This window comes from Podarcis filfolensis, assembly GCF_964270895.1.
Source record: "Podarcis filfolensis genome assembly, chromosome: 12".
NCBI classification, from domain to species: Eukaryota; Metazoa; Chordata; class Lepidosauria; order Squamata; family Lacertidae; genus Podarcis; species Podarcis filfolensis.
The window spans coordinates 37,800,835-37,826,226 of NC_139614.1; the positions used below are offsets into that span (position 1 = coordinate 37,800,835).

Here is a 25,392-nt window from a genome sequence, read left to right on the forward strand (position 1 = left end):
CCACCGAGAAGGCACTGGCCCACTTCCCCCCCAGCCATACCTCTGTTTGATGGGCAGGTTTTATGGCCTTTCAAACTGTGTGTAGAGGGCTGTTGGTTTCATTTGTTATTATGGTACATATTTTTGTGTTTGTATATTGTAAACCACCCCGTGATCTTCAGGTGAAGGGTGGTATAGAAATTTAAATAATGGTGGTGGTGGTGGTGGTGGAGGAGGAAGCAGTTCTTCCAGCAATCCTGGTCCCAAGCCATTTAAGTTAATATAAACTGGGCTCAGAAACAAAATGGAAGCCAGGGCAGTTGAAAGAGGATTAGTGTGATATGATCCAAAAGATAAGTGCCTGTTAAGTACTTTGCCTGGTGCTTTTTGCTCTAGCTGCAGCTTCTGCTTACTCTTCAAGGGAAGTGCCCTTGAAGAATGCTTTGCAATAATTTGGTCTGGCTATGTGACCAAGGCGTGTGTCATAATGACCAGCACCCTCTGGCATCAGTGTCAGGTGCTCTGCACCCTCTACGATGCTCCAGTCACAGATCTCCAAGGCTCCGGCTTACAGAGCAGTAGCAGGCAGGTAGGAGGCCACCACCATTTTAAATTGCCCACAATGCCCCACAAGGGACTCTAGATTCCAGCGCACGGTCTGAAGGCACATGAGAGCACCACTTTGGTGAAGTTGGCTAGCACCCTGGATGGATGACTATCTGGCAGCCACATGTACACCCCCTGTGGGTCCCATAATATAGGGCAGGATATAATTATGTAAGGAAATGAACAATGGATAGATGAGTGGGTAGTTCACATCCACCCACTGCAAGAGGGTATTAGTAGTGCTGTAGTCCTCTAATGGTAGCCCCACCAATGCCAGAGGGATTCCACCACAGTGTGCTTTGTCAAGAATCCTCCCGCTTAGAGCCATCCCTGCAAGTTTCCACTTTATTGCAAATGGCATGCAAATGGGGTGGCTTTCCATATATAATGGGGCTCATGCACATGAACCCTGCATGCGCATTGGTGCTCTGATGTGCACACAAGGAGCCTGTGGATCAGAGGATGTGTGCTGAGGGAGAGACAGGCAACAGTGCCATATTCAATGACGTAGTGCATTGTTATATTCGGGTTTTTGCTCTATAAGAGTCGTCAGGAATATTAAGGATCTAGCATTTAATGTGTGGGGGGGGGGAGGAAAGTGGAGGAAGATGCTTTTGCCAACCCTGTGGATTCTATTTTTAGGTTCAGTCTTGCCTCAAGACTTCAGTCTGATTGGATGCTGATGTTGTTCTTTGCGCACACACACTTGACTGTGACAGTCACCGTTGGGTTACTTCTGATCCCGAAGGTATTCTTTCTCTACTCTTTTTCCCATGTCAGAACTCAGGGACAGATTCACAGTGTGCAGGAGATCTCTTACTGGGTCTCTTCATGTTTGGGGTTTGTTTGGTTTTTTTAGATTTTGCAGAGGGTTCTAAATTAGATTGGAATGTCAACCTTTCCTCTCTCCCGTTTCCACAATCTAAATTGCTTCTCTGAGCTCCATGGCTGGGCGTAAGAGAGAGGCACCCACTCAGTGCCACTGCCCTGACCTAATTTGGATACCTCAAGGCAGCTTTAGAAACATCAGGAGTTCTCATCACAGATCTTTCGCCTAACATGCATCTTAGCCCTCTGATAGATCAATATAACTTGGTGGCAACTGTTGTTTGTTGAATTAGGAAATAGCCTGAGAAATCTCATGTTTTGAGGAGACCTCTAAATATGTATTTCTCTCCAGAACTGCAAAGTATCATGCAGTTGCTCCCGGTAAGTATCTTTCCATACCAGGGATGGTGAACCAGTGGTCCTCCAAATGGACTCCAATTCCCCATCAGTCCCAGCCAGCAGAGCTGATGCTCAGGGATGATGTTGGGGGGATGATGAGCAGGGATAATAGAAACTAGAGTCCAGCAACAGCTGGAGGACCACAGGTTCCCCAACCCTGTTCTATATGAAGCTAGCAGGGCAAAGGTTTCTATGCACATATGAAGGCTATGCACATACTTTAAAAGAACAACAAAAAAAGTTGAATATTCAGGGGGAGGCGTGCATGACAGCCACAACGGAAGAGCCAATTGTAGTATCCAGGAATGTCAAACTAAAGAACAGGGGCATGTTCTTTGATCTTACTTGTTATATTGACCAGGGCATTCATTTTGACATCTCACATATGTTTTCAGTTTTCCCGTTCAAGCAATAACCCAAGAGATGACATAGCTACTGAGGCTTATGAAGATGAACTCGACATGGGAAGATCTGGATCTTACCTGAACAGCAGTATCAATTCAGCTTGGAGCGAGCATAGCTTGGATCCAGAAGATATTAGGGTACATGCCAACCTTGTGAATTTTCTCTCTGTAGGTGTTTTTTTAAAAGCCAGGTGGGAAATCTTCAGTAATAAGATGAAATAAATAAATGATGAAAATGATGGCCTGCTCAGCCCTAATAATATCTTTGGCATGGTAAATTCAGTCTGACATAAGCAGCCTCTCTGATTGCTGGAGAGTTACTGCAGACTGTTAAGACTGAAGAATCCAATACAAGGACAACTTAGTTTCTTACCTGAATAGATTCTTCCAATTCTTCCAGTGGCTTCAGGTTACTCTCACCTGGGTTTCTCGTATTGTCGTATGTTAAACTCAGTGAAATGTAACTGAAATGATGGCCATTTTTTGCTGTTCTTTGGTTGTCTTCTGCATGTATAACTCAGTCCAGTTGGAACTCTGTGTGCAAGTGGGGAAAGGGCTCTGTACCCTTTGCCCCCCCCCCCCGGGCTCATTCAATTCTGCTGATCATCTGTTGAGGAAGAAGGAGTTGAGAATAGAGGGCTGGATTCAGTCCTCCTTTTTATGCTCTCTGACAGCAGATGATTTGCTGAATTTGACCCAATTTGTTTGGATCTTCATGCAAGCTCAGCTACTTCATCAGGTTTCAACTCAGGAGAATGTACACCTGGGTCCCTATTGGTCCATGTGTTTCCTTCTATTGCAGGGATAGGGAACCAAGACCCAGGTATCTGATCCCTAGGCCCTTCAGGTTAAGAAAAGCTACACTACATTTATTTTGACTCAATATATACCTTCCTGACAAGTATTGTTGTCTGATTTACAGGATGAATTGAAGAAGCTGTATGCCCAGCTGGAGATTTATAAGAGGAAAAAAATGATCACCAACAACCCACACCTCCAGAAGAAGAGGTGCTCCAAAAAGGGCTTGGGTCGTTCAATCATGCGAAGAATTACGGAGATCCCTGAGACAGTCACCAGGCAGTGCTCCCGGGAGGAAAAGGACTTTCTGGAGCATGGGGTTTCCAAGAATACTCCTGCGACAAAGAAGAACCCACCGGATTCTGGGGGACACATCAAACCGAAGGAAGAATCCTTGAGGAACCGAGTCTTCTCGTTGAAGAAGTCTCACAGCACTTACGACCACGTCCGGGAGCCAGCCGCAGAGCCTAACAGCTTAACAACAGAAAGCGTGGAGGTCATCACAGCTACTGAGAATTCCTTGCTGGATTCTGCCCCTGGGAAAAAGACCGCAGACAAAACTGAAGCAACGTCCACTGAAAACGTCCCTTTGGTGTGCAAATCCGTGAGCGCTCACAATTTAAGCGCAGATAAGAAACCCCTTCACCCCAGAACGTCAGTGTTGCAGAAATCGCTCAGTGTTATTGCCAGTGCCAAGGAGAAAACGCTGGGGCTGGCCGGGAAGATGCAAAGCGAAGAGGGCGGCAAGTCGCACAAGTCTCAACAGAAGGGCAAAGAGGGGGGCAAGAAGCACTCGGGCGCCGATAAAAGCGATCATAAGGAATCGCACCGGAAAAACTCTGCCCATGCAGACGAGGCGAAGAAGACCCATAAATCTGGGATAATGAAGCAACAAAAGTCCACTCAGCCAGCTGGGAACCCTGAGGCAGCAGCCGCAGATAAGACCCTGCCAAAGGGCAAAGTTGACATAGGAGAAGTTTGCCCTTGGGAAGTCTATGACCAGAGTCCGGGGTCTGGGCTTTCTGATTCTAAAGCTCAAAAGCATGTCTCCATTGCTTCCTCTGAATCAGAGAAGCAACCCTCTTCCCAGGCCAAGGGCAAAACGCCCCACAAGACTGCAGAAGGCAATCAGCTCCCCAATCAAAAGAGCACAGATAGATGTGAAGTGTGCCCTTGGGAGACCCAAGAAGAACAACTGCCGAGTATGAAGACTCAACGGGATGTTCCTGGGATAAAGGGCGAGAATGCTAATAAACAGTGTGCCCCCAGCGTTTCTGCTGGAGAGCCCAAGGAACTGCTCCAAAAGACAACAGCACAAACCACAGATACCAATAAACTGGGAGGCCAGGCAAAAAATTCCTCCTCCTCCTCTCCAGTGGGGAATGCGCTTCCCTCTGATTCTGCCAGGCCGGCAGCTAGTAACTCACAGCAACCTTTAAGGTCACGTGTGGAAATCTGCCCTTGGGAGTACGAGGCGCCAGAGTTACCCAAAGGGGAGAAAAGTATAGCTTTATCGAACGCTACCAGTTTAAGCTCGAATAAAACGGCGGTGCATCCGAAATAAAGAGGGCTTCTTAGACTGTTGGGAAGAGAAGCGAACACCTGAATGAGAAAGGGCTGAAAAGAGGGAGGGGGGAAAGGTCCCGAGGATCTGGAAATTCCAAAGGAGCATCACTTAAGCAGGCGGCGAGCACCTTGAATACGTAGGAACTAGGCAAAGTGAATTGTCTCTTGTTTGTTTGTTTATTGTTGAGTGCCAACGGGGTTATCAGTGCGATCCAGAATATGAGGAACTGTGGCCCTTCCCTGTCCCCCCAAAAAGAGTTTACATTCCAAATGAGTGAAAACATGCCTTTAGAAATAATTTATTTTTTTTGTAATAATGTGTGGGGTTGGTAAGTAAGCGACATCAGAGTAATGAAGATCAAATGCAATTATTCCTAAAGGCCCTGTAGTGGCATAACGTGGGTTACAAATTCATTAAATGTCATAAAATCTAATGGAGTTGTTCCGAAAGGCCTCGGATCAGATGTAAGATACCACCGAGACTCGAAGCAAATGGATGCAGAGATAAAAATTGTGTGCTGTGGGAGCAACTCCAGAAACGAATACGAAACAAAGAAAATCATGACTTTTCACTTTCATGGGATCATAGAATTGCAGAGTTGGAACCCAACCCCCTCCTAATCTCTGCCCTTGATAGCACTGCTAACTTAACGCATCCCCCTCCCCAATTATATTTTTATATGATTGCTCTCATTTTTCTTATAAATGTATGTACTCTGTGTCTCATATTTAAGCATTCCAGTTTGTATAATGTTTGCAAATAACTTTGATATGATTATGTGACACAACACATTTATGCAATCTGCAGGTAAAATCGAATGTGTGCAATTTTGAAAGCAAAACTTGCTCTAGAAATTGGTTGATTTCTAGGACTTACAGCAAAGCTCCCACAGGCTCGTTGAAGCTGTAAGAAAACACACTGGGGATTTTATTTGGCTGTTTTTTTTTTGTTGGTTTTTTTTTGGTCGTGGTTTATATTGTGGGCTTGTTGTTTCTCTCTGTTATTTCCGATTATGATTTGATGCTGTATGATTCAGGGTTTTTATACGAGGTACTTTCCGTCTCTTGCACTTGTCCGTTGATGATCTTTACTAGCGGAAGCCGTCACCTTAGGGAGTTGCACAGCTTGGTAAATAATCGTAATGATATTTATTGTTTCTGTAGCGCTTAGAAAGCAAGCACTGTTTAAAAATAAATTTGAGGACAATATTTCTTAGAAAACTGGCCAAATGTTATTTATCATTCCAGGAACACTACTTTAATAATTCTTCATCAGTATCTTGCTCTGTACTTTACATTGAGCCAGTTGAAAGAAAACGGGGAAATGTAGAAGACGTCTTCTGCAGGGTGGGAATTCTGGAATGCTGTCTGAATTCATGTTTCAGGAGAGGAATTAGGCCTTGTTCATCATACTGTTAAATTTGAGAGAATCAGAAAGTGAGGAACCTTCCTGCCCTGCACCTATTAAGTGAATGACAGGACAAAGAAAACAGCCCCCATTTGTTAATATCCTGCAAAGCACTTGTACAGCCAGATCCTATGCATGTTTACTCAGAAATAAGCAACGCTGATTTCAGTGGGGTTTACTTTCCAGGTAAATGTGCAGATTATGGATTGCAGCCTTAATCTGCAAGGTGTTTTTGTGATCATTAATTGTTCTATAGCACTTTTACCAAATTAGGTTATGATATCATTTCTCTCCATGACCCACCCACCTACTGACCACGGTTGCCAGCTCCTGTCCGGGAGACCGCGATGGTTGCTTTAATGACTCCAGCTCAGTAAAACAGCATTTGGGAAGGGTACCTTCACCCCAACAGTGCAATGGTCCAGTTCCTTGTCTTTTGCTCCTGATGCAAGCAGGACTCCAGTTTTGCCTTAGACTAGAGCATGTAGGGGAATTAGTTGAGTGGAGGGCTGAGCACTGAGATGTATGCAAGTCCCTGCTCCTAATCACTGTCTGTCTCTGTAGCAAGGGGGGGGGGACCAGTTTCTCTCTGGATGGAATTGGGCTCTCAGCTGCCACTGGCCCCACCCAGCATAGCTGCTGGCAATGAATGCTGTGAGTTGGAGTCCCGCAACATCTGTAGGGCCACAGGTTTCACATCTGTACTCTGCGTATTACAGACATGGCCTCCACAATTGCCCCAGCAGTGGGACGTTTTAGGGGTGGCACTGCCAGGTTTGGATGGGAGAGCATTGGGGAGTTAAGAACTTTCAAGTATATAAAGCAGAGCCTCAGTAGGAGCAAAAAAGCAGTCCTACTTGGCTGCACCAGGGAGCAATGTGGGCAACTTCCACTCCCACCGAAGACTGCAGTGGCACTTCCAGACAACTCTAGCTAGACATTTTTCATGTCCCTCTCTCTCTGCTCTGTGTCTTCAGCGCACATAGTTGTTCATCTGCCTCCTCCCTTTAGCTGGAGAAGTGACATATTCTAAAAACTCTGATGGGTATCTCATACAAATCCACAGAGGGAATTCCTCGCCTATCGGGACAGTGTGTCCTAACTATTAGCTCTCTCTGATGGAATGTGGGAAATATAATTATGGGCTTTCATTAAAGAGCTTTCTGCCCAACGAAAGGCAGCTCAGGGCAGCAGCCATAGCATTACAAGGGCCACAGTGCTGCCACCACTCCCTATCACTTTGCTGCTACTTCCTTGCAAGGTTCCTTGCATTGCACATGATATTGTTGCTCTTGAACGCTGCCCAGCCCCGTATATCCAAGACTCAGTGATGTGAGCCAGGAATGGAGTGAAGCAATTCACAGTGTCACGCATCACACATTGCGTCATTATGAGGAAGTGGTGGAAAGTGACCAAGAGTAATGATGGTCAACTCTGAGTCTCTCATGTTGTCTATTTGAGTTGATGTCTAACTTGGAGCAGCTGAAGCAACCACCGCGATATCTGAGTCAGGAGATGGCTACCCTGCTCATAACATACCAAATATTGATATATATATAGAGAGAGAAATCTATGCACTAGCCAATGCTGGCTTTTAAGCCGTATCTCATTCATCTTCAGTACACCAGGTGAAGTTGGTGGCATTTTTGTAAGCTGAGAGTGTGATCTGAAAGCATATGATGCAGTTCTACTGCTGAAGCTAAACAGGTCTGGTCACGGAAGCTACCTGGATGGGAGATAACCACTTGTAGGACACTCTGAGCTTTGGATGAAGAGCAGTGCATAATTTTTTTTTTAAAGCAAGCACTTTTTAATCTCCCTTCTACCAGTGATGGTTGAGAGATAGTCGTTCACCTAAAGCTATCATTCATTTCTAGCTGAGCAAAAATTTGAACCTAGTTTCAAGGGATCCCAAGGATGAACTATGCACTAGTCCAGCCAAGATGTGGACAATTGCTGAAGGCTGTGTCTATAACAGTCCCAGCTGAAGCCAATGGTGTCTTTGATGGGCAAAAATGAATAAATCTTTGTTAAGGATGTCATGGAATTTTGGATAACGCAGAGGCTGAAGACTAAACAGTAGCAGTTCAGCCTCTTAAATATAGCCCTAGGTTATAGTCTACATCTCCACCTAGGTACCAAAATGCCCCATGAGTTTAATTTATTGGGTGCCTGCCTCCTGGTGTGTGCACCATGTGTGTTCTCAAAGGAACACATGGATCTCTTGCATGCACGGAGGTCTCAATATATCCCCTTTAAATGAAGCTGTCATTCACATAAAGGCATATGAACGCAGATCAACCCCCTTTATTGAAATGAATGGAGACGCCATTCTGGCCTGGATAACTTCATGCATGCATGAAGACATGGTGGTGACTCTTAACTCCCACCATATTGAATCTTCTGACTAAAGTGGTGGGCACACCACTTTAGAATCCCAGATAGCATATGAAGACAATTCATCTCACTGAGATGAGTTCTGCACTATGTAAGGATATGTGCAGTATCTTCTTCTGCACTATGTAAGGATGATGGGGATGGTGTCAAACAGGATAGGCAACCAGCCACAAGTGATCTGCATCCACATTGGGGGGTGGGGGGGTTAGGATGCTTTATCTGCATGTAGTGCTGGGATGGGGAACCTTTGTTCCTCCTGAAGTTGCTGGACTCCAACTCCCATCAAGATGGCTGGTGATCAGAGACAATGGACGTTGGAGTCCAACATCTGGAGGACCACAGGCTTCCCATCCCCAGTGTAGTTAGTGGCTTTTACTGCCAAGGTACATCAAAGGAGGAAAAAACACCTGGAACTGCCCTCCCCATCTATATTCAAATTCTTGGCAGGTTTTTATGTGGGACAGCAGCCAAGGATCCCATTGGGAGCCTAAGGCAGTTCCTGGACCACAGCACATATCTCAAGAAGGAAATGCTGGGCCAGGGGGGGGGGGGGAGAGAATTTAACAACAATGGGAATGCAATTGAACTGCCTTCAGAAGTCTGTATATTTTGTCTTTCCAAAGTCTGTCAGGAACCGTTTTCTAAAAAGCTAAAACAAATGTATTTTTCTTAAATCAAGAAAATAGATATAATATATTTACAATATATCGTATAAAAATATTTAATGATTCAGAAAAGTTAAAGCTGTAGAAGTAAAGAATTTTGACTCCCCTAAGAAAGATTCAGACTGAGAAAGAGGACAGTTCTGGTGTATCTTACTGGTATAGGGAAGGTGTGGGGGCAAAGAAAGAAAATAAAGTTGTACAGGTTGGCATTATCCTTCTCCACCCCATAATACTCAATCTAAGGTTCAAACTCGGATATGCCCTTACATGTATGTACGTGTATGCCTTTAATTGTCACAAAATGGCTTTCTCCAGTAGAGAACTTAAACAGAACGATGGGAGGTTTGGGGAGGAAGGGGAATGGTTGTTTTGTTCCCTTTTTCGACATGGTAATGGAAAGCAGGGACTCTCTCCACTGTGGAAGGCAAAGAGGCACTTTCTCAGTATGGGACCTAATGTGAAAAGCCATTTGAGAGTTCACAGCCTCTTCCTGCAAGACCTTTTGCTGACCTGCCCCTTTGGGTGCACTGAAACAGGCTAGGAATAGTGGTAAAAGCAAGAGGCACGTAATATTGAACACCATTCTCTTTGTCTCTTTAAAGGAGAGGTCTTCCTCCATTCCATTCCCTTGGTGTTCTTCTGCTCATTGAATCTTGTGTTCAAATTCTCCCGAGTCCTGGTTTAACTAGGATAATTTCTCAAATTCTAGGATTGGAGGATGAGCAGTTTTGCTTCAACTTTGGCAACCTTTATTTTGGTTTCTTTCCCCTACCCATCTCACTCCTTTCCATTACCAATGTTCACACAGTGCTTTCAGGGCTGGCCCTATCATTAGAAAGAGTGAGGCTGTTGCCTCAGGTGGCTGATTTGGGGTGTCGTGGAACAGCAGCAAATGGTTGGCTATGTAATTTATTGTTGTAGTTTCACTGCCAGGAAGCAGGAGAGGCACTTGTGGGATTTTCTGCCTCAGGTGCCACAAAAGTTTGGCCAGCCTTGGATACACTTTGACCGTGTGTGTGTGTGTGTGTTTGTATGTGTCTCTCTCTGTGTGTGCATTTGCTGCCTCAAACAGCAAAAATTATTGGGGCCATCGCAGTGTGCGCTGATAAAAAGCTGCAAAGTGGGTGGGTGAAAAGATCTTGATTTTATATATATATATAATTGTATCAAGGTTTCTTTAGGGCCATGTATGTATACATGTGTTTCTCCTCTGTAGGAAAAAATAATAATCACACACACACAATGTTTGGCTCATCTGTATCTGCTAGTGTTTCCAGGTCAGGAGATCCCAGACCCTGAAATTTCAGGGCCCAAAGCAGCCCTCAGTGATATAATTAAGCATGATGAGTTAAGTATTAACTTCAGTCACTCAAAAAAAAAATAAAAAATGAAACCTAGCAAATGAGTTGGGTCACTAGTTGGGTCACTAGCTGAAACCTTAGCTAAAGAGGGTTTTTCCTATGATTGTTGTGAACTGCTCTTGTCAACAGCCAGTGTTTATGCTGCAGTTGCCAGCCACTTATATATGCATTTAATTTCCTTTCCAGTCATCTTTAAAAAAACTAACTAAAGGTGTTTTTGCTCACCTGAATATTCAAACCCTCCACCTGCCACCTGGGGGGTGGCAAGTAGGCAAACCAGGAGACTCCAACTTAGCCCTGGGAGTCTAGCAACTCTAATCTGTGCACGATTACATCAAGTTTGCTTTTTCTGGTGGCACAAAAGTGAAAACACACATTGGCAACTCCGGGGGGAGGAAAAGAATCTTGATGCAGGCCCTCATCAAGACTGGGAGTAAGTCCTAGCGTATTCAAGTGTGGCCTGCTTCTGAGAATACATATATAGGGTTGCACTGTTAATTGCTAACTTCACCTGGATTCAACCAGTTATTCGGAGGTTGATTCAAAGCCTGAAATCCAATCTCAGCCCAGTCTCCTGACCTGTCAATGAAGGATGGCGATTCAAAAAGATACATAGACGTGGAGCCTGCTTCCAGATAATTTGGGGGAAATGACATTCTTTGTGGGAACAGTCTTTTGTCCAAAGGTCTGCCAAAATTGATATAATTTCTGTGCTTGGAACCGAAGATAGGGAACCACTCTGAAACCACCAACTAACTTTAGGTGCCTGCAGGAAGCTCAGCATATTGGCATTTAACCCCTTGAAATGAAATTGGGCAAACTTTTCAGCGGTTTCAGCTTGGTCTAGCTACACTAAGATGAGTCTAGGCACGCTCGTTCACAGTAGCCAAGGCTTAGGCCTTGACATGTGTATTTGTTTTCTGACACCTTGAATGTTCCTTGTGTCACTTTAAACAAAATGTTTCATAGGCTCACTCAAGCCGTGTACTGTACTGTAAGCCTGTTTAGAAACTGAGATCCGTTTGTAAATTGAAGTACTATTTCCCACGCTCATACGGTTATGAACATTTGTGATGCAACTGTTAGTACTTACAGTTTCTTCAGCACCTTAGAGAACAAAGGAAAAACCAAACGTTACTGGACTTATTAATATTGTACAACATTATGAACCTGTTAGAAGCATTGCTATATCCTGACAAACCCGAGTTAGCCTAATTGATGTTCCATGTTTCATACATTCTTCTCCACCAGCATCTATTAGCTTGTCCCTATTCTGGAGTTCCATTGATGTCCCTCTGCCAAGAGAAATGCAACTCTAGAGTCACAGTGTTTTTAGCAGATCTGTGTAGAAGGCAGGTCATAATTTGCTTATGCTCACAAACATTTGCTACGTTGTCTTTTTCAAAATGCATGAGCAGGCTGCATCTCTCCTTTGTTTTGAAGACATGGTTTATAAAAAACGTAATAGATTTATACCAAACCATATTAGACCTGTATATTTTATGCAAGAAGTACATGCTTTAAAAATATTTTTAAAAAGTTATTTACCCATTGTCAGCTTTGGTGGCATTATGGATCTGAAAAAAAAAAAGATAATGATTTTATATTTGCTGCACTCCTTAGGTTATTGCATGCATATGATGACAGGTAGGCCTGAGAAAACACTGCCTTTTGACTTTGAACATTTTAGCTACTAACCAGAGTTGTAGAATAAATGAAGCTGTACGTCTGTTCACTTTAGTCTGTGGTTCTTTAAGGGAAAAAAAAACATTATCTGGCAACCAACAGCATCCACCATGAACTGTTTGATAGATTTATGTTGTAATGTATCGCAGCATGTAAATAATATAACTTCTCTGCAATAAAACACATTTATATGAAAAAATGTGATAGCCCTTTTGTGTTGCCATTATGAAAGGAGTTGCTTTCTGCATGCGAACAACTGAACTTTTTAAAAAAAACCTCTCCCATCTTCCAGTGGCAGACCTACATTTTTTGGGGGGCCCTGAAGCTTGAACTGTTACGGGGCTCTTGTCCTAGTTCTTCCTTTCCTGAGGAATTGTGGGGTGCATTTGTTGTTTTTTGGTGGTGGATCGGTGTCCTCCCTAGATGAGCTGTTACCTGTATGGCATGGTAATACAATATTATGCTACTGCACCTTAGAGATTGTACACATTGAGCTCCTTTAGATGACCTTTTTATTGAACCCTGTTTTGCTTGAACAAAGCCTAAGAACAGTGTCAGGGAACTGCCATCGGCTCAGGGGCGAGAGGGGGAAAGCCGGATGGATTACAGAGAGCCCCCAAAGATCATGGGAAGCAGCACCTCCTCAGTGGAGGGGAGTAACCACACCTCCAGTGGAGAGGAGCTGCAGGGCTCGGGGAAGGCGAGGCGGTGCCAGGACACCTTGCCTGAGCAAAGCAGGGAGGAGAGAGGTCCTCCGTTACCCACGCCCTCCTTGCGCAGTAGGCTTCCGCGCAGAGAGGGGAAGCACAGACTGGGCATCAAGAAACTACTCTGCTGGGGAAGGTTTAAGGACCGCCCACTCTCAGATTCTGCCAGTGAATGAGCGAGCCATGGAAATAGTGGCGCTCTGCATGGTGAAGGTTTTTTTGGCACCAATAACAAGGCTTTACAGCCGACCAGGGAGGCATTTGCCTGATTGCTCTCGAGCAACCCCCTGACACCCTTACACACAGGTCTGATTATATCTAGACCTTATTAAACATTTGTTCTGATTTGTTTGCAGGGTGGTTGTAAAACAACGTTTATCCAGTCTTGCTTGCGAGATGTTTATACATCTTCTCACCAGTTGTTTATTCATTTCATACTTTTCAGCGCACTTTCTCTGTCACTTTCCCAACAGCAAACACTCAATTTCTCTAGAGTGACAAAGAGTACTTCCAGACTGTTGCTGTTTTCAGGTGGGATTCAGTCACAAACTGGCAAATTCAGGTTGCCCAGTTATAGTTGATTGAGAAGTCTTGTGCAACAAAGCCCCTTTCCCAAAAGATTGGACTTTTTGTGATATGGAAAGTGAGGGCACAAATGCAGGGGTTAACACTTGCATTGACACAAAGTCATCCGACCTGTGAACAAATCTGAATGAATACTCGTTAAACAATCAACATCTAATCTCCTTGCAAAAAAATCAGAATGAATGCTTAATGAACAGGTAACCTAGAAGCACTCAATAGTACTTTCATTAACTTTAATTCAGCCAACCTAAATTTCCTGGAATGTTCTCGAATCCCTCCCACAAAATACTGACAACAATATTTGCCAATAACAGCAATCTTTCAGTCATTACCAAAGAATGAAGAGGTTTTCCTTTGCAAAATTTCCTTTGCTTGTCGAAATTGGACAAGGCACACAAAAACCCCCTGCCTGTTGTAAAACATTTGTTTCCCAAAAAGAACACTGTGATTTCCTTTGTGTGCTTTTGTAGCTCACTGATTACATAATGCCCTTCCCTCATCCAGAATCCTTCAAATACCACGCAAATGTCATTGGGATATCTTTGGGTATTTGGCCCTGCAGGGTTTGTGAATGAAAGTGTTGCGACTGTTTAATTTTAGCATCTTTCATTCCTGCTGGAAATGAAAAGGAGCCGAATGCAAGCCAAACATTGCCAGACCCTTTTCCTCTTTCCCCCCTATTCTTTTTTTAAAAAAAATGCCTTAGAAGAAGAAAAAAACAGTCACACACCCCAGCTGGGCAAATAGCAATTATATAAGAAACTATCTCCTAATGGTGGAAATCAGTGTTCTGTAATTGGAAAGAAAAGTGTGATCGCTTGTGAGTGCAATTCTTTTCCATTTGCTGCAAGCTGGCCTGGTATGTACCGCTCTCCCCTGTATTCCACTTGCTGCTGAACTGAAGACCCATCTGGTTCTTATTTCTTATTTATTTACATATTTATAGGCCATACTTTCATAAAGAGACAGCAAGGTGCTATACAAAATAGGAAGTTACAGTAGCTGGGGTAAAAATGCCAGTGAAAGCATCGATAAAAACATAAAATCTGGGGGGGTTTTGAGGGGGGGAAACCTCATGTTTCAAAAGCCTTTCTGAATAGCAGAGTTTTCAAAAGATGTCTAAAAGTAGGCAGGGATGACTTCTGCCTAGCTTCCGGTAGAGGGAGTTCCACAGGGGCGGGGCAGGCCCTGGGTCTCTAGTTAAGGCCAACCAAACCCCGGGGGCATTGGGAGGCATCAGAAATGCCCCACCAGATGATTTCAGTGATCAAAGTGGAGCATAAGGAATCAGGTGGTCCTTAAGGCATTTTGAGTCCAGGTTCTTCAGGACTTTGTGAATGAACACAAGAAACTTGAACCTGGCATGGCAGCTAACTGGCAACCACTGCAGCTCTCTCAACAGGAGTGTAATGTGTTGCCAGAAGCCTGTTGCTGTGAGCAGTCTGTGACGTGTAGGTGGGTTCCCATGAGGAAAGACACTGTGATAACAGCAAGAACCTTTATTGAACTAACAGAACTGAACAACAGGGGCAAAGCAACTGCTTATATATATTTCTGAAGGCCTGGGCTACTCCCACTCCCAACATGATTGGCTGTGAATCATGACTCAGAGTTTAAGGGCCAATGGCAGAGGCCCAAATCCTGAAACGTTTTGTGATTGGATATCATGTATCGAATCAGAACACAGGAGCTCAGAATCCTTAGTCCAGGCTCAAACTCAGGCAGACACAGACCACTGAATACTTAACAATCTGGCCCCTGCATTCTGCGCTAGCTGCAGCTTCTGGATCAGAATAAAGCACATTACAATGCATGGAGCACTAGAGGATGCTTCAGGCTACCATATATCTGGATCTGAATTGTGACTGGGTGAGTGAAAATGTGGGTGCTTCCAGGTGTTTGTTTTGGAACCAGCGCTCCTATGCCTGCAAGGTTGGTTTTTGCAACATACACACAACATAGTTATTATCAAATAGCCCATATATCTTTTCCCCTCCCCAATTTAATCCTGCTTAACTCTTCCTTGGGGAAATCCAATAAGGCAAACAACAACAAAAACTGTTGCCGACAAACAACAACAACAAAAACTGTTGCTGACAAACTGTTTGTGATCTCTCAATGACCTGTTTACAATCTTAAGCCCCCATCTGGCTGGCAACAGTTGGGAGGTAATGTTTCTGCTTTAATGAACTATGGTTTGTTAGCCAATAACTCTGTTTTATAAAGCTGGGGAATGACTGGCAGACAGACACACCTCATTTCCTTCAATCACGTGCCCTCTGCAGGAAGGAGAAATCATCTCCCCCGCTTTCTCCAGTGTGGTGTGTTGTGGGCATCTGGTTGGCCATTAAGAGATAGAAGAATGCTGGACTAGATGGGCCTTTGGCCTGATTCAACTGGTTTTTAAGTTCTTACATGGTTCTGGATTTCATGAGTGGAACTGGACTCACAGCATCTTTGGAGCCAAACAAGTATGGACATTGCATTGAAGAACTTTCCTGCTACTTGGAATGCTGTGGTGGGTGGGAAAGGCTATTTGCTAGGGTTGCCATATTTCAAAAAGTAAAGGACACCCCGAAAGTTGTTGTTGGATAAAGTGTCGCCTCCCTTCTGGAAATTCCCCCAGATGTCAATTCTGCCTTTGACGTAAGGGAGCCCTAATATTTCCGGTGAAGTTTCTCTTCATCATATCTAATATCATCTAAAATGAAAGCTGTCAATCCATTGCACTTTGTACCGTATGATAGCAAAAAGGTCAACGTCTGCTTGTCTCCAGTTTCCAATTTGATGTTTATAAGACAAACCCTCTCTGCAAGACTGCAGATTCTGCCCCCTCCCCCAGAACAGAGTTAAGGAGAGCGAGAATCCACTGTAAATTCCCCAGAACATGAAAAGACTGGCCATTAATTATGCAGAAGACAGTTAAATTCATTCTCCTGGTGCTAAAAATAAAGCAAAAGTGTAAAAATGGGTTTGTGCTGCTTGCTAGCATGCCAAGCTTTCTGCAGGTCACTGTAAAATAATCAAAATTTAAGGAACTGCCATTGTATTCAGATTCCCAGCGGCTTTATAAAGTGACAGCAACCCCACAAAGTATACTGTGTTTGGTTAATACAATAAGGGTTTTCTCCCGGTTGCTTTGCATCTGCAAGTGTGTCCCGCTGCGTATTTATTTGTTGATGAAATCTGGAAACATGTTAGCAGACCAACTGAAAGGAATTTGGGGTTCCAGGAAAGAGATATACGTGCACACCTCCTCGATCACACATCAAACCCCAAAATAGCTTCTGCTATTTCTGATGGATGGTGGGGAGAGAAAGAATTGTCTGGGGGCCCTAGATGTTACATTTTCAGTCCTCTTAAACAACCAGTCCCATAATCCTGAACCAAAACACATTTCTAAATACAGTTTTGCATGAGAAGAGGGGTAGCTCAGTTGGTAGAACATGAGATTCTTACTCTCAGGGTTGTGGGGTTCAGGCCAACATTGGACCAAAGTTTATTGTTTCTAGACGACCTTCCAACTCTAGGAAGGGTCATTGGCCCTTGGCCCTCCTAGCCCAGCATCCTGTTCTCACAGTGGCTAACCAGATACCTGTGGGAAGCCCATAAGTGGGCCTTGAGCACAATTACTATCTCCTTTCCTTGTGACTGCTCTCCAGTGGTTTCCAGTGACTGCTATTCAGAAGCATTGTGGCCTCTGGACTGTTGAGGCAGAGTATGGCTAGCAAGCCCTGAAAGCCTCCTCCTCCATGGATTTGTCTTATCTTCTTGTAAAGCCATCTAAGTTGGTGACCATCACTGCCTCTGGCGGGAGTGAAAGCCATAGTTTACTTCTTCTTCTTCTTCTTCTTCTTGTTAGAAATTACCGTATTTTTTGCTTTATAAGACTCACTTTTTCCCTCCTAAAAAGTAAGGGGAAATGTGTGTGCGTCTTATGGAGCGAATGCAGGCTGCACAGCTATCCCAGAAGCCAGAACAGCAAGAGGGATTGCTGCTTTCACTGCGCAGCGATTCCTCTTGCTGTTCTGGCTTCTGAGATTCAGAATATTTTTTCCCCTTGTTTTCCTTCTCCCAAAACTAGGTGCGTCTTGTGGTCTGGTGCGTCTTATAGAGCGAAAAATACGGTATATACTGCCCTATACCCGGGGGTCGCAGGGCGCCTCACAGAATAAAATCAAGATAAAAACCACAAAGTACATTAAAAACAATAATAACAACCCAATAGCCCCCCCAAAAAAACATTTTAAAAGGGCATAGGATGTAAATCAGATCAACCAAAGGCCTGGTTAAAAAGGAACATTTTTGCCTGGTGCCTAAAGGTGTATAATGAAGACGCCAGGCGAACTTCCCTAGGGAGAGCATTCTACTTCCACAGGTAGGTTCCCAACATACGCTCACAGACATGTTATTTGACTCCAAGGCACTGAAGATAAGAAGTGGTACCTGGGGTGCTGTGTAAGGGTGTTGTGCTTTGCTTGTTGGTTTTAAAAACCATGCATTGCCTGGTAGTCTACTGTACATCCATTGGCTTTTTGCCTCTTTTACCTCTGACCCCACCCCTCACTGGCGTATGCCTCCCTGCCCCCCCCCGGAAGATTCCCCACCAGGGAAGATGGCCCTTGGTCTGAAAAAGGCTTCTCACCCCTTTGTTATAGGATTGTGCTGCTATTCGAAGGCAGGTATGAGAAAATTTTGGGCCCTCCAGATGTTACTGAACTACAGCTCCCATCAGCCTCAGCAAGCAAAGCCAATAACCAGGGATGATGGGAGTTGAGTCCCTGTGTGGGGAAAAGGTGGTGTGTGTGTGTGTGTGTGTGTGTGTGTGTGTGTGTGTAAACAACAACAACAACAGTTCAGCATCATCTGGAAGGCCAGAGCATCCCCACATCTGTTTTAAAGCTGGCCTTCATTCAGTGACAAACACTTGTCTTATACTTTTCGTCTTAGGCGCTTTCTCTCTCTCTCTCTCTTTCTCTTTTTCTCCTTTTCTCCTTCCTGACAGCGCTGGCTTCAGAGTCCCTGAGCTGTGCTCTCAGCTGTCTCTCTCAATCTGAAATTTCAGGAAATGTCTTCACAACATTTCTGTCTAGCCTTTTTGGCCTCCTGCTCTGTCAGTGGCAGGCAGCTGTGCCCCCTTGGACAGCTCAGACCTGCTCACATTTAGCAAGAAAGGGTGTGTGTCAGAATATTGACCACAGTCGTTTTGAGTCTCTTGTCCATCCTTTCTTCAATAAAGCAGACACAAAAAAGCACCAGCGCCAATAGTATTTAAGTAAAAACAACAACAACAACCCATATAAGTCTCTGCCCTCAATGAACTTACCATCAACAGCAGGGCTGGGAAAGGCAACAGAAGAAGGATAAAGAAGGTTAATGGTATATGAATAGAAGCGTATGGTATTCCATTATGGAAAACTATTCTGATTATATGATGCTTTGTGTGTTTTGGGCCACCCTAGCACTGCGCTACAGGCCCTAGAATAGAGGACATTATCCAACAGCATGAAAGATGTGAACACCAACTATATTTTATTAAGAATTTAAAAAAATTTAAACCTGGGTGAAAGGAAAGGAGATCTATAAATGCAGGCGGGGGGGGGGGGAGCGTTAAGAAGTGGGAGAGAGGGAGAGTGCCACCTGGTGTGCAATTGTACAAATTGCAAGGTACAGTGTCAAAGCAGAACATACAAGAGTTGATTTGTTCTCTTCCCCGCTTCTTTGATGTCATTCGGTTTCTGCAGTCGGCCCTTGTTAAAGCTGAGTCAAAAAAATCATGGTGGCAATGGCTGCTTTAATTTCCCATAATGCATGTCCAGCATTGATTGGAGCACCGACAGCCAGAAAGACAAAAAAAGAGAATCAAAGGCATCTCAGGGCAGGTGGCAGTGAACCCACTCAAGGTAAAAAAGGTCCCTGGATGGTTAAGTCCAGTCAAAGGCCAATTTGTGGTGCGGTGCTCATCTTGCTTCCGGCCGAGGGAGCTGGCATTTGTTCACAGACAGCTTTCTGGGTCATGTGGCCAGCATGACTAAACCACTTCTGGCGCAACGGAACACAGTGACGGAAGCCAGAGAACACAGAAATGCTGTTTACCTTCCTGCCACAGCAGTACCCATTTATCTACTTGCACTGGTGTGCTTTCAAACTGCCAGGTTGGCAGAAGCTGGGACAGAGCAATGGGAGCTCATCCCGTCGCGGGGATTTGAACCACCGACCTTCTGATCGGCAAGCCCAAGAGGCTCAGTGATTTAGACCACAGCGCCACCCACATCCCGGGCAATTGCCCAAGGATGCTGGAAGTATATCAAAGCCAGGATCCAAACAGATAAAAATGTCTCCATCAGGAGGATAAAACTGTGCTGACCACACCATTCTTTGTATGGGCAATTGGCTTGATGGTTCTTACCAGAATCCTCACAGGAAGGAATTTAATCCAGTTGTTGTCCTCCTTGGTCTGTGATGGTCTGGGCTGTCTTGCCTCTAGCTGGGGGCAAAGAGGAGTCATTCCCGAAAGCATCTACCCTTGAATCTGGGAACCAAGATAATGATAACATCTATGTTTTGCCTGTTGATGTTTACAGCATCAATATCCTGCTTTGTAGCCCCCAAAACACTCAGAATGGCTTGCAAAAAACAGTTCTTCGATGGGCTCTGCGCTCCAGCTCAAAAGGCACATGAGGAAAAAGGAATGGGAGGGAGGAGGGAAAAGCAAGAGCAGACATAAGCTCTTCCAGTTGCAGCCGTTGTCAGTGGTGGTTCTGGTTCTCTGGATTTTAATAAAGTGCATCCCCTCTCCTGAAGCCCTCTTCCTCCCCAGATCAGATCCAGGGGCAGAGTTGGCAACAGTGTCCCTGCTAGGAAGACAGAACAGCTCCCGGCACACAAGCTGAAATCCTCTACCCGCTTACTGGGAAGTGAGCCCCATTGAGCTCAATGGGTCTTGCTTCTGAGCTGACACGAGCAGTTTGCACTGCTAGTATTCAAATGCAAAGAAAATGTTAAGAGGTTTTGGCAGAGCAGGAAATTAAGGCAAACAGGGCATGACAAAGATATAAATACATTTCTAAGATGGGATCAGACAAAAAGGTTGCCGGTATATCTGGAAGAAAATTGGCTTCTACTCTGTATTTTTCGTTGTTGTCCCCCAGCCCATATTGCATTGTGCTTCTACTATTTTTTGTTGGGAGCCACCCCGAATGGCTGGGGCAACCTAGTCAGATGGGTGGCATAATAATAATAATAATAATAATAATAATAATAATAATAATATGTTTATTTCACATGGCTTGTTTCAGCAGGTAACCAGAATAGGTGTTTTGCTGCTTAGAAACAAGACGGTTATAAATAGATATAACTTTTGTCTGCAAGGAAAAGCAAAACACTCCTCGTAATGGAAATATAGAGAGTGGAGAAAATTACATCATTGGTTTTTGACTCTGCTTTAACAAATGTTGGTTCAAATCTGGTACTACTGCGCCCCCCGGTGTTCAAAGGGGGGAACTGTGCACAAGAGGGAGGAAGTGCTTTTTTTTTTTAAACTTGATAGTTAGTGCAGATGGTTTTTAACTTTGAATGGACAAGGAAGTTATGCAAAGTGGCATCCTGAAATACGAGCTGAAACCCAGAAAAGAAAGGGGTGGGCAACGGGACAGTTTGTATAGGAACCAAGGAAGCTGTGCCATACCAAGTTAGGTAATTGTGCAACATTGACTGGCAGCGGGTGTTCCGGTTTTCAAGTCTTTTACATGCCTCCCTGGAGATGCCAGTGGATAACACAGTCAGGTAATGCAAGGCAGCCTGCTCCAGTGCTGTGAAATCAACTGCTGATGGCCACACATGTGTCAACCAGAGCAACAGGCATTGAGGGGACGCCCATCCAATTAGCAGATGGCACCAAACCGAGAGGGATAGCCACAGAAGATAGAATTGGGATTCAAGGTGACCTTAACAGACAAAACTAACAAAATGAATTTCAGTAGGGACAAATGTCAGGTTCTGCACTTAGACAGGAAGAACCAGCTGAAGAAATAGAAGATAGTAGCTCATGTGAAAAGGACCTCGGGGTCTTAGTAGACCACAAGCTTAACACGAGTCAACAGTGTGATGCAGCAACACAAAAAGCTAATGCTATTCTAGGCTGCATCAAGAGAAGTAGAATGTCTTGATCAAGAGACGTCATAGTCAAACTTATTCTTCCTTGGTCAGAACACACCTGGAGCACTGTGTTCAGTTCAGGGTACCACAGTTTAAGCAGGATGTTGACAAGCTATAATTGTGTGCAGAGGAGGGCAACCAAGATGATCAAGTGTCTGGAAACCAAGCCTTATGAGGAATGGTTGAAGGAACCAGGTAGGTTTAGCCTGGAAAAGAGGAGACTGAGAGAAGATAAAGAGCCATCTTTAAATATCTAAAGGGCTGTTACATGGAAGATGGAGCAAGCCTGTTTTCTCCTGCTCTTTTTCTCCAGAGGCTAGGACCCAAACCAATGGACACTGAATATGCACTGAAGCACACAGGTCCTGCCTGCAGACTTACAATTTGAAACATGTCATGACTTTTAGTTTAGAAGTTTAAAAGAGTGGCTAGGGCACCTGGTAGAGGCTTATAAAATTGTGTGTAGTGTGGAGATGGATAGGGATTCCCTTCTGACTCATCTCTCCTACTACTCAAACGTAAGATCACCCAATGAGTATTAAGGCAGAGAGGAGTTTTTTTTGCACCATGCATTTCCACTGCTGAATTTCCTTACCACCCTCAATATTTCATCCAATAGACCTGAAGCTAGCAGTTATCATGGGTTTCCTTATCAATTCCTTTTTTAAAAAAATTCTGTTTATTCATTTTCTGTTACCAAACAACAACAAAAAAAGAAAAAGAAAAATAGCGAACACATACCAAAGAAAAAAGCAACCAAAACAAAACACCTAAACCAACCAAAAACCAACATTAATTTACAACAAATAACGATTGACTTCCCTCCATCTCGGTTTTGGGTTATGTAAATATTAAATCCCTTCTGCAGTTTTTCATTTTATAGTGTCTACACATCGCAAGAGTTATATTGAACCTACTGTGATTTTTATATCTCTAGAATTTGTTTCCATATATGTTATAAATTTAGACCAATCGTCAATAAACTTTCTACCTTTTTGCTGTCTAATGTTCTGCGTCATTTATGCCAAATCCATATACTCAAATAATTTAATTTGCCAATCTTTAACGGTCGGGATATTTGGGGTTTTCCAATTTTGTGCTAATAGAATCCTGGCAGCTACAGTTGCATATTGAAACATTACGTAATCTTCTTTCTTAATCTCCTCTCTGATCATTCCCAGAAGGAAGGCTTTGGGCTTTTTGACAAAGGTGTATTTAAGTATTTTCTTTAGTTCATTATAGATGGAATCCCAATTTTTTTTAACTTCTTCGCATTTCCACCACATGTGGTAAAAGCTTCCCTCTTTAAATTTACACTTCCAACACCTTTTGTCGCCGGTCTTATACATTTTTTGCAATTTCACAGGGGTGATGTACCAACGATACATCATGTTTTCCATATTTTCTCTGAGGGCAGTACAGGCTGTAAATCTCATTCCTCTAGTCCACAACTTCGTCCATTTTTCAAAATCCAAATTATATCTAATATCTATGGCCCATTTTACCATAACCTCTTTAACTTCTTCATCCTTGGTGTCCCAATCTAATAGTTGATTATACATTTTAGATAGCAGTTTAGTTTTACTTTCTATTATCTCTACCTGGAACTTAGATTTTTTCTCATTCATTCCAATGTTTTTATCTTCCTTCCATAAAGCATTAATTTGGTGATACTGCAGCCAACCTGTTAATTTGCTTTTTAACTCTTCGTAAGGTCTAACTTTCCATCCTCTCTCTGATCTTTCCAGGAGATCTTCATAGGTCAATCTCTCACCTTCCATGTTTGTTTTTTTAGTAGTTAATATGTCAATAGGCGATAGCCACCAGGGGGTATTTTTTCCAATAGTTTTTTATTCTTTTCCCACACTTCTAGCAGTGTTCCTCTGATAATGTGGTTTGAGAAGCCTTTATGCACCTTTTCCTTATTCTGCCAGAGATAAGCATGCCACCCAAATCTTAGATCGAAGCCTTCTAAGTCTAGCAGATCTGTGTTTTTTAAGATGACCCATTCTCTAAGCCAACAAAGGCACGAGGCTTCATAATACAGTCTCAGATTTGGGACCGAGAATCCTCCTCTATCTTTTCTGTCCGTTAACAATTTAAATCTAATTCTCGGTCTTTTACCTTGCCATATAAATTTAGAGAGAATTTTTTGCCAATTTTTGAATATTGCACTTCCTCTAATCACTGGGACATTTTGGAATAAAAATAAGAGTTTCGGTAGTATACACATCTTGATTGCAGCCATTCTGCCTGATCAGGAGAGTTTAATCCTATTCCAGATGTCTAGTTCCTTTTGGATTTCCTTCCAGGTATTTGTATAGTTATCAGCCATTAAGTTTATGTTTTTCATCGTCAGCCACACTCCTAGATATTTTATCTTTTTTGCTTCTTTGATTCCCGATTGGAGTTCTAGCTGCCTCCTTAGACCTTCTCCCATATTCTTAACCATCATTTTAGTTTTATTTTTATTTAACTTGAAGCCCGGCACTTTCCCAAATTCCTCTAGAAGTACCAGAACTTTATCCATACTCTGTATAGGGTCCTCAACTGATATTACCAGGTCATCTGCGTATGCTTTCATTTTGAATTCTTTCACCCCGATTCTAATACCTTGTATCTCCGATGTGTTCCTTATCTTGTTTGCGATTACTTCCAACACCATTATGAAAAGAAGCGGTGACAGGGGGCAGCCTTGTCTCGTACCCTTTGAAATTTTGAATGTGTCAGATAAATTGTTGTTAATAATAAGTTTAGCTCTTTGATTAGAATAAATTGCTTTGATTCCCTCCATGAAAGCACCTTCTATTCCTGCAGTCTCCATACACTTTAATAGAAATCGCCAAGATACATTATCGAATGCTTTTTCTGCATTGATAAAAATTAATGCTGCAGGAATTTCATTCTTCTTTTCCAAGTATTCAGTGATGTTTATTATATGCCTAACATTGTCTTTTAGTTGTCTGTTAGGAAGGAATCCAGCTTGGTCCGTATGTATTGCATTTTTTAGATAACTCTTAAATCTATTTGCCATTATCTCAGCAAAAATTTTATAATCATTGTTAAGAAGTGATATCGGTCTATAATTTTTTATATTTAATTTGTCTGAGTCCGCTTTAGGTATCAGCGTTATGTGAGCCTCTTTCCAGGAATCCGGTATCTTCCCTCCTTGTAAAATATTATTCATTACCTCACATAACACCGGGGCTAAATATTCTTCGAGAACTTTATAATATTTGGCCGATAATCCATCTGGGCCCGGTGCTTTCCCTAGTTTCGTTCTCTTTATTGCTTCCTGAACTTCATCCACTGTTATGCTCTTATTCAGCTGAGTTTTCTCTTCCTCCGTTATAGCTGTAATTCTGTTATTTTCTAAATATTTTCCTATTTCTATTATATCTTCTTCTTTCTGGTAAAGTTTTTCAAAAAATTTTAGGAAATTTTTATTTATTTCATTTGGATCTTCCACAAGCCTTTCTTCTATTTTTATCTTATTAATCACATTTTGCTTTTTCCTTTTTCGTAGTTGCCAGGCCAAGAATTTCCCTGTTTTGTTTGCTGATTAGAAGAATTTTTGCCTCATTGATTTGATTCTCCATTCAACTTCTTGGTTAATTAGCATTGAATATTGTAATTGTAACAATTTGGATGTTTGTTTAATCTGATCATCATTAGGGTTTATTATTAATTTTTTCTCACATTCTCTTAATTGGGTCAGGATTTCATCTTTCATTTGTTCTCTTATTTTTTTCCTGTGACTATTTTGTTGGATTAAAAAGCCTCTTAGCACCGCCTTGCTGGCGTCCCAAACTGTGTCAATTGTTATCAATTCCTTAAGCACTGCTA

At 43.1% G+C, this 25,392-nt stretch overlaps 1 protein-coding gene across 1 annotated transcript in view; it reads left to right on the plus strand.

Moving 5' to 3' along the window:
- The window catches only part of GPR158 (G protein-coupled receptor 158), a 118,090-nt gene extending 105,794 nt beyond the window's left edge, over positions 1-12,296 (plus strand). Inside the window, exons 9-11 of the mRNA XM_083579296.1 lie at positions 1,228-1,333; positions 2,208-2,354; positions 3,139-12,296. Of these exons, the coding sequence (XP_083435422.1) occupies positions 1,228-1,333; positions 2,208-2,354; positions 3,139-4,578 (1,693 nt within the window). The 3' untranslated portion in view covers positions 4,579-12,296. The remainder of the gene's footprint in view (positions 1-1,227; positions 1,334-2,207; positions 2,355-3,138) is intronic.
- The last annotated feature ends 13,096 nt before the right edge of the window (positions 12,297-25,392 follow it).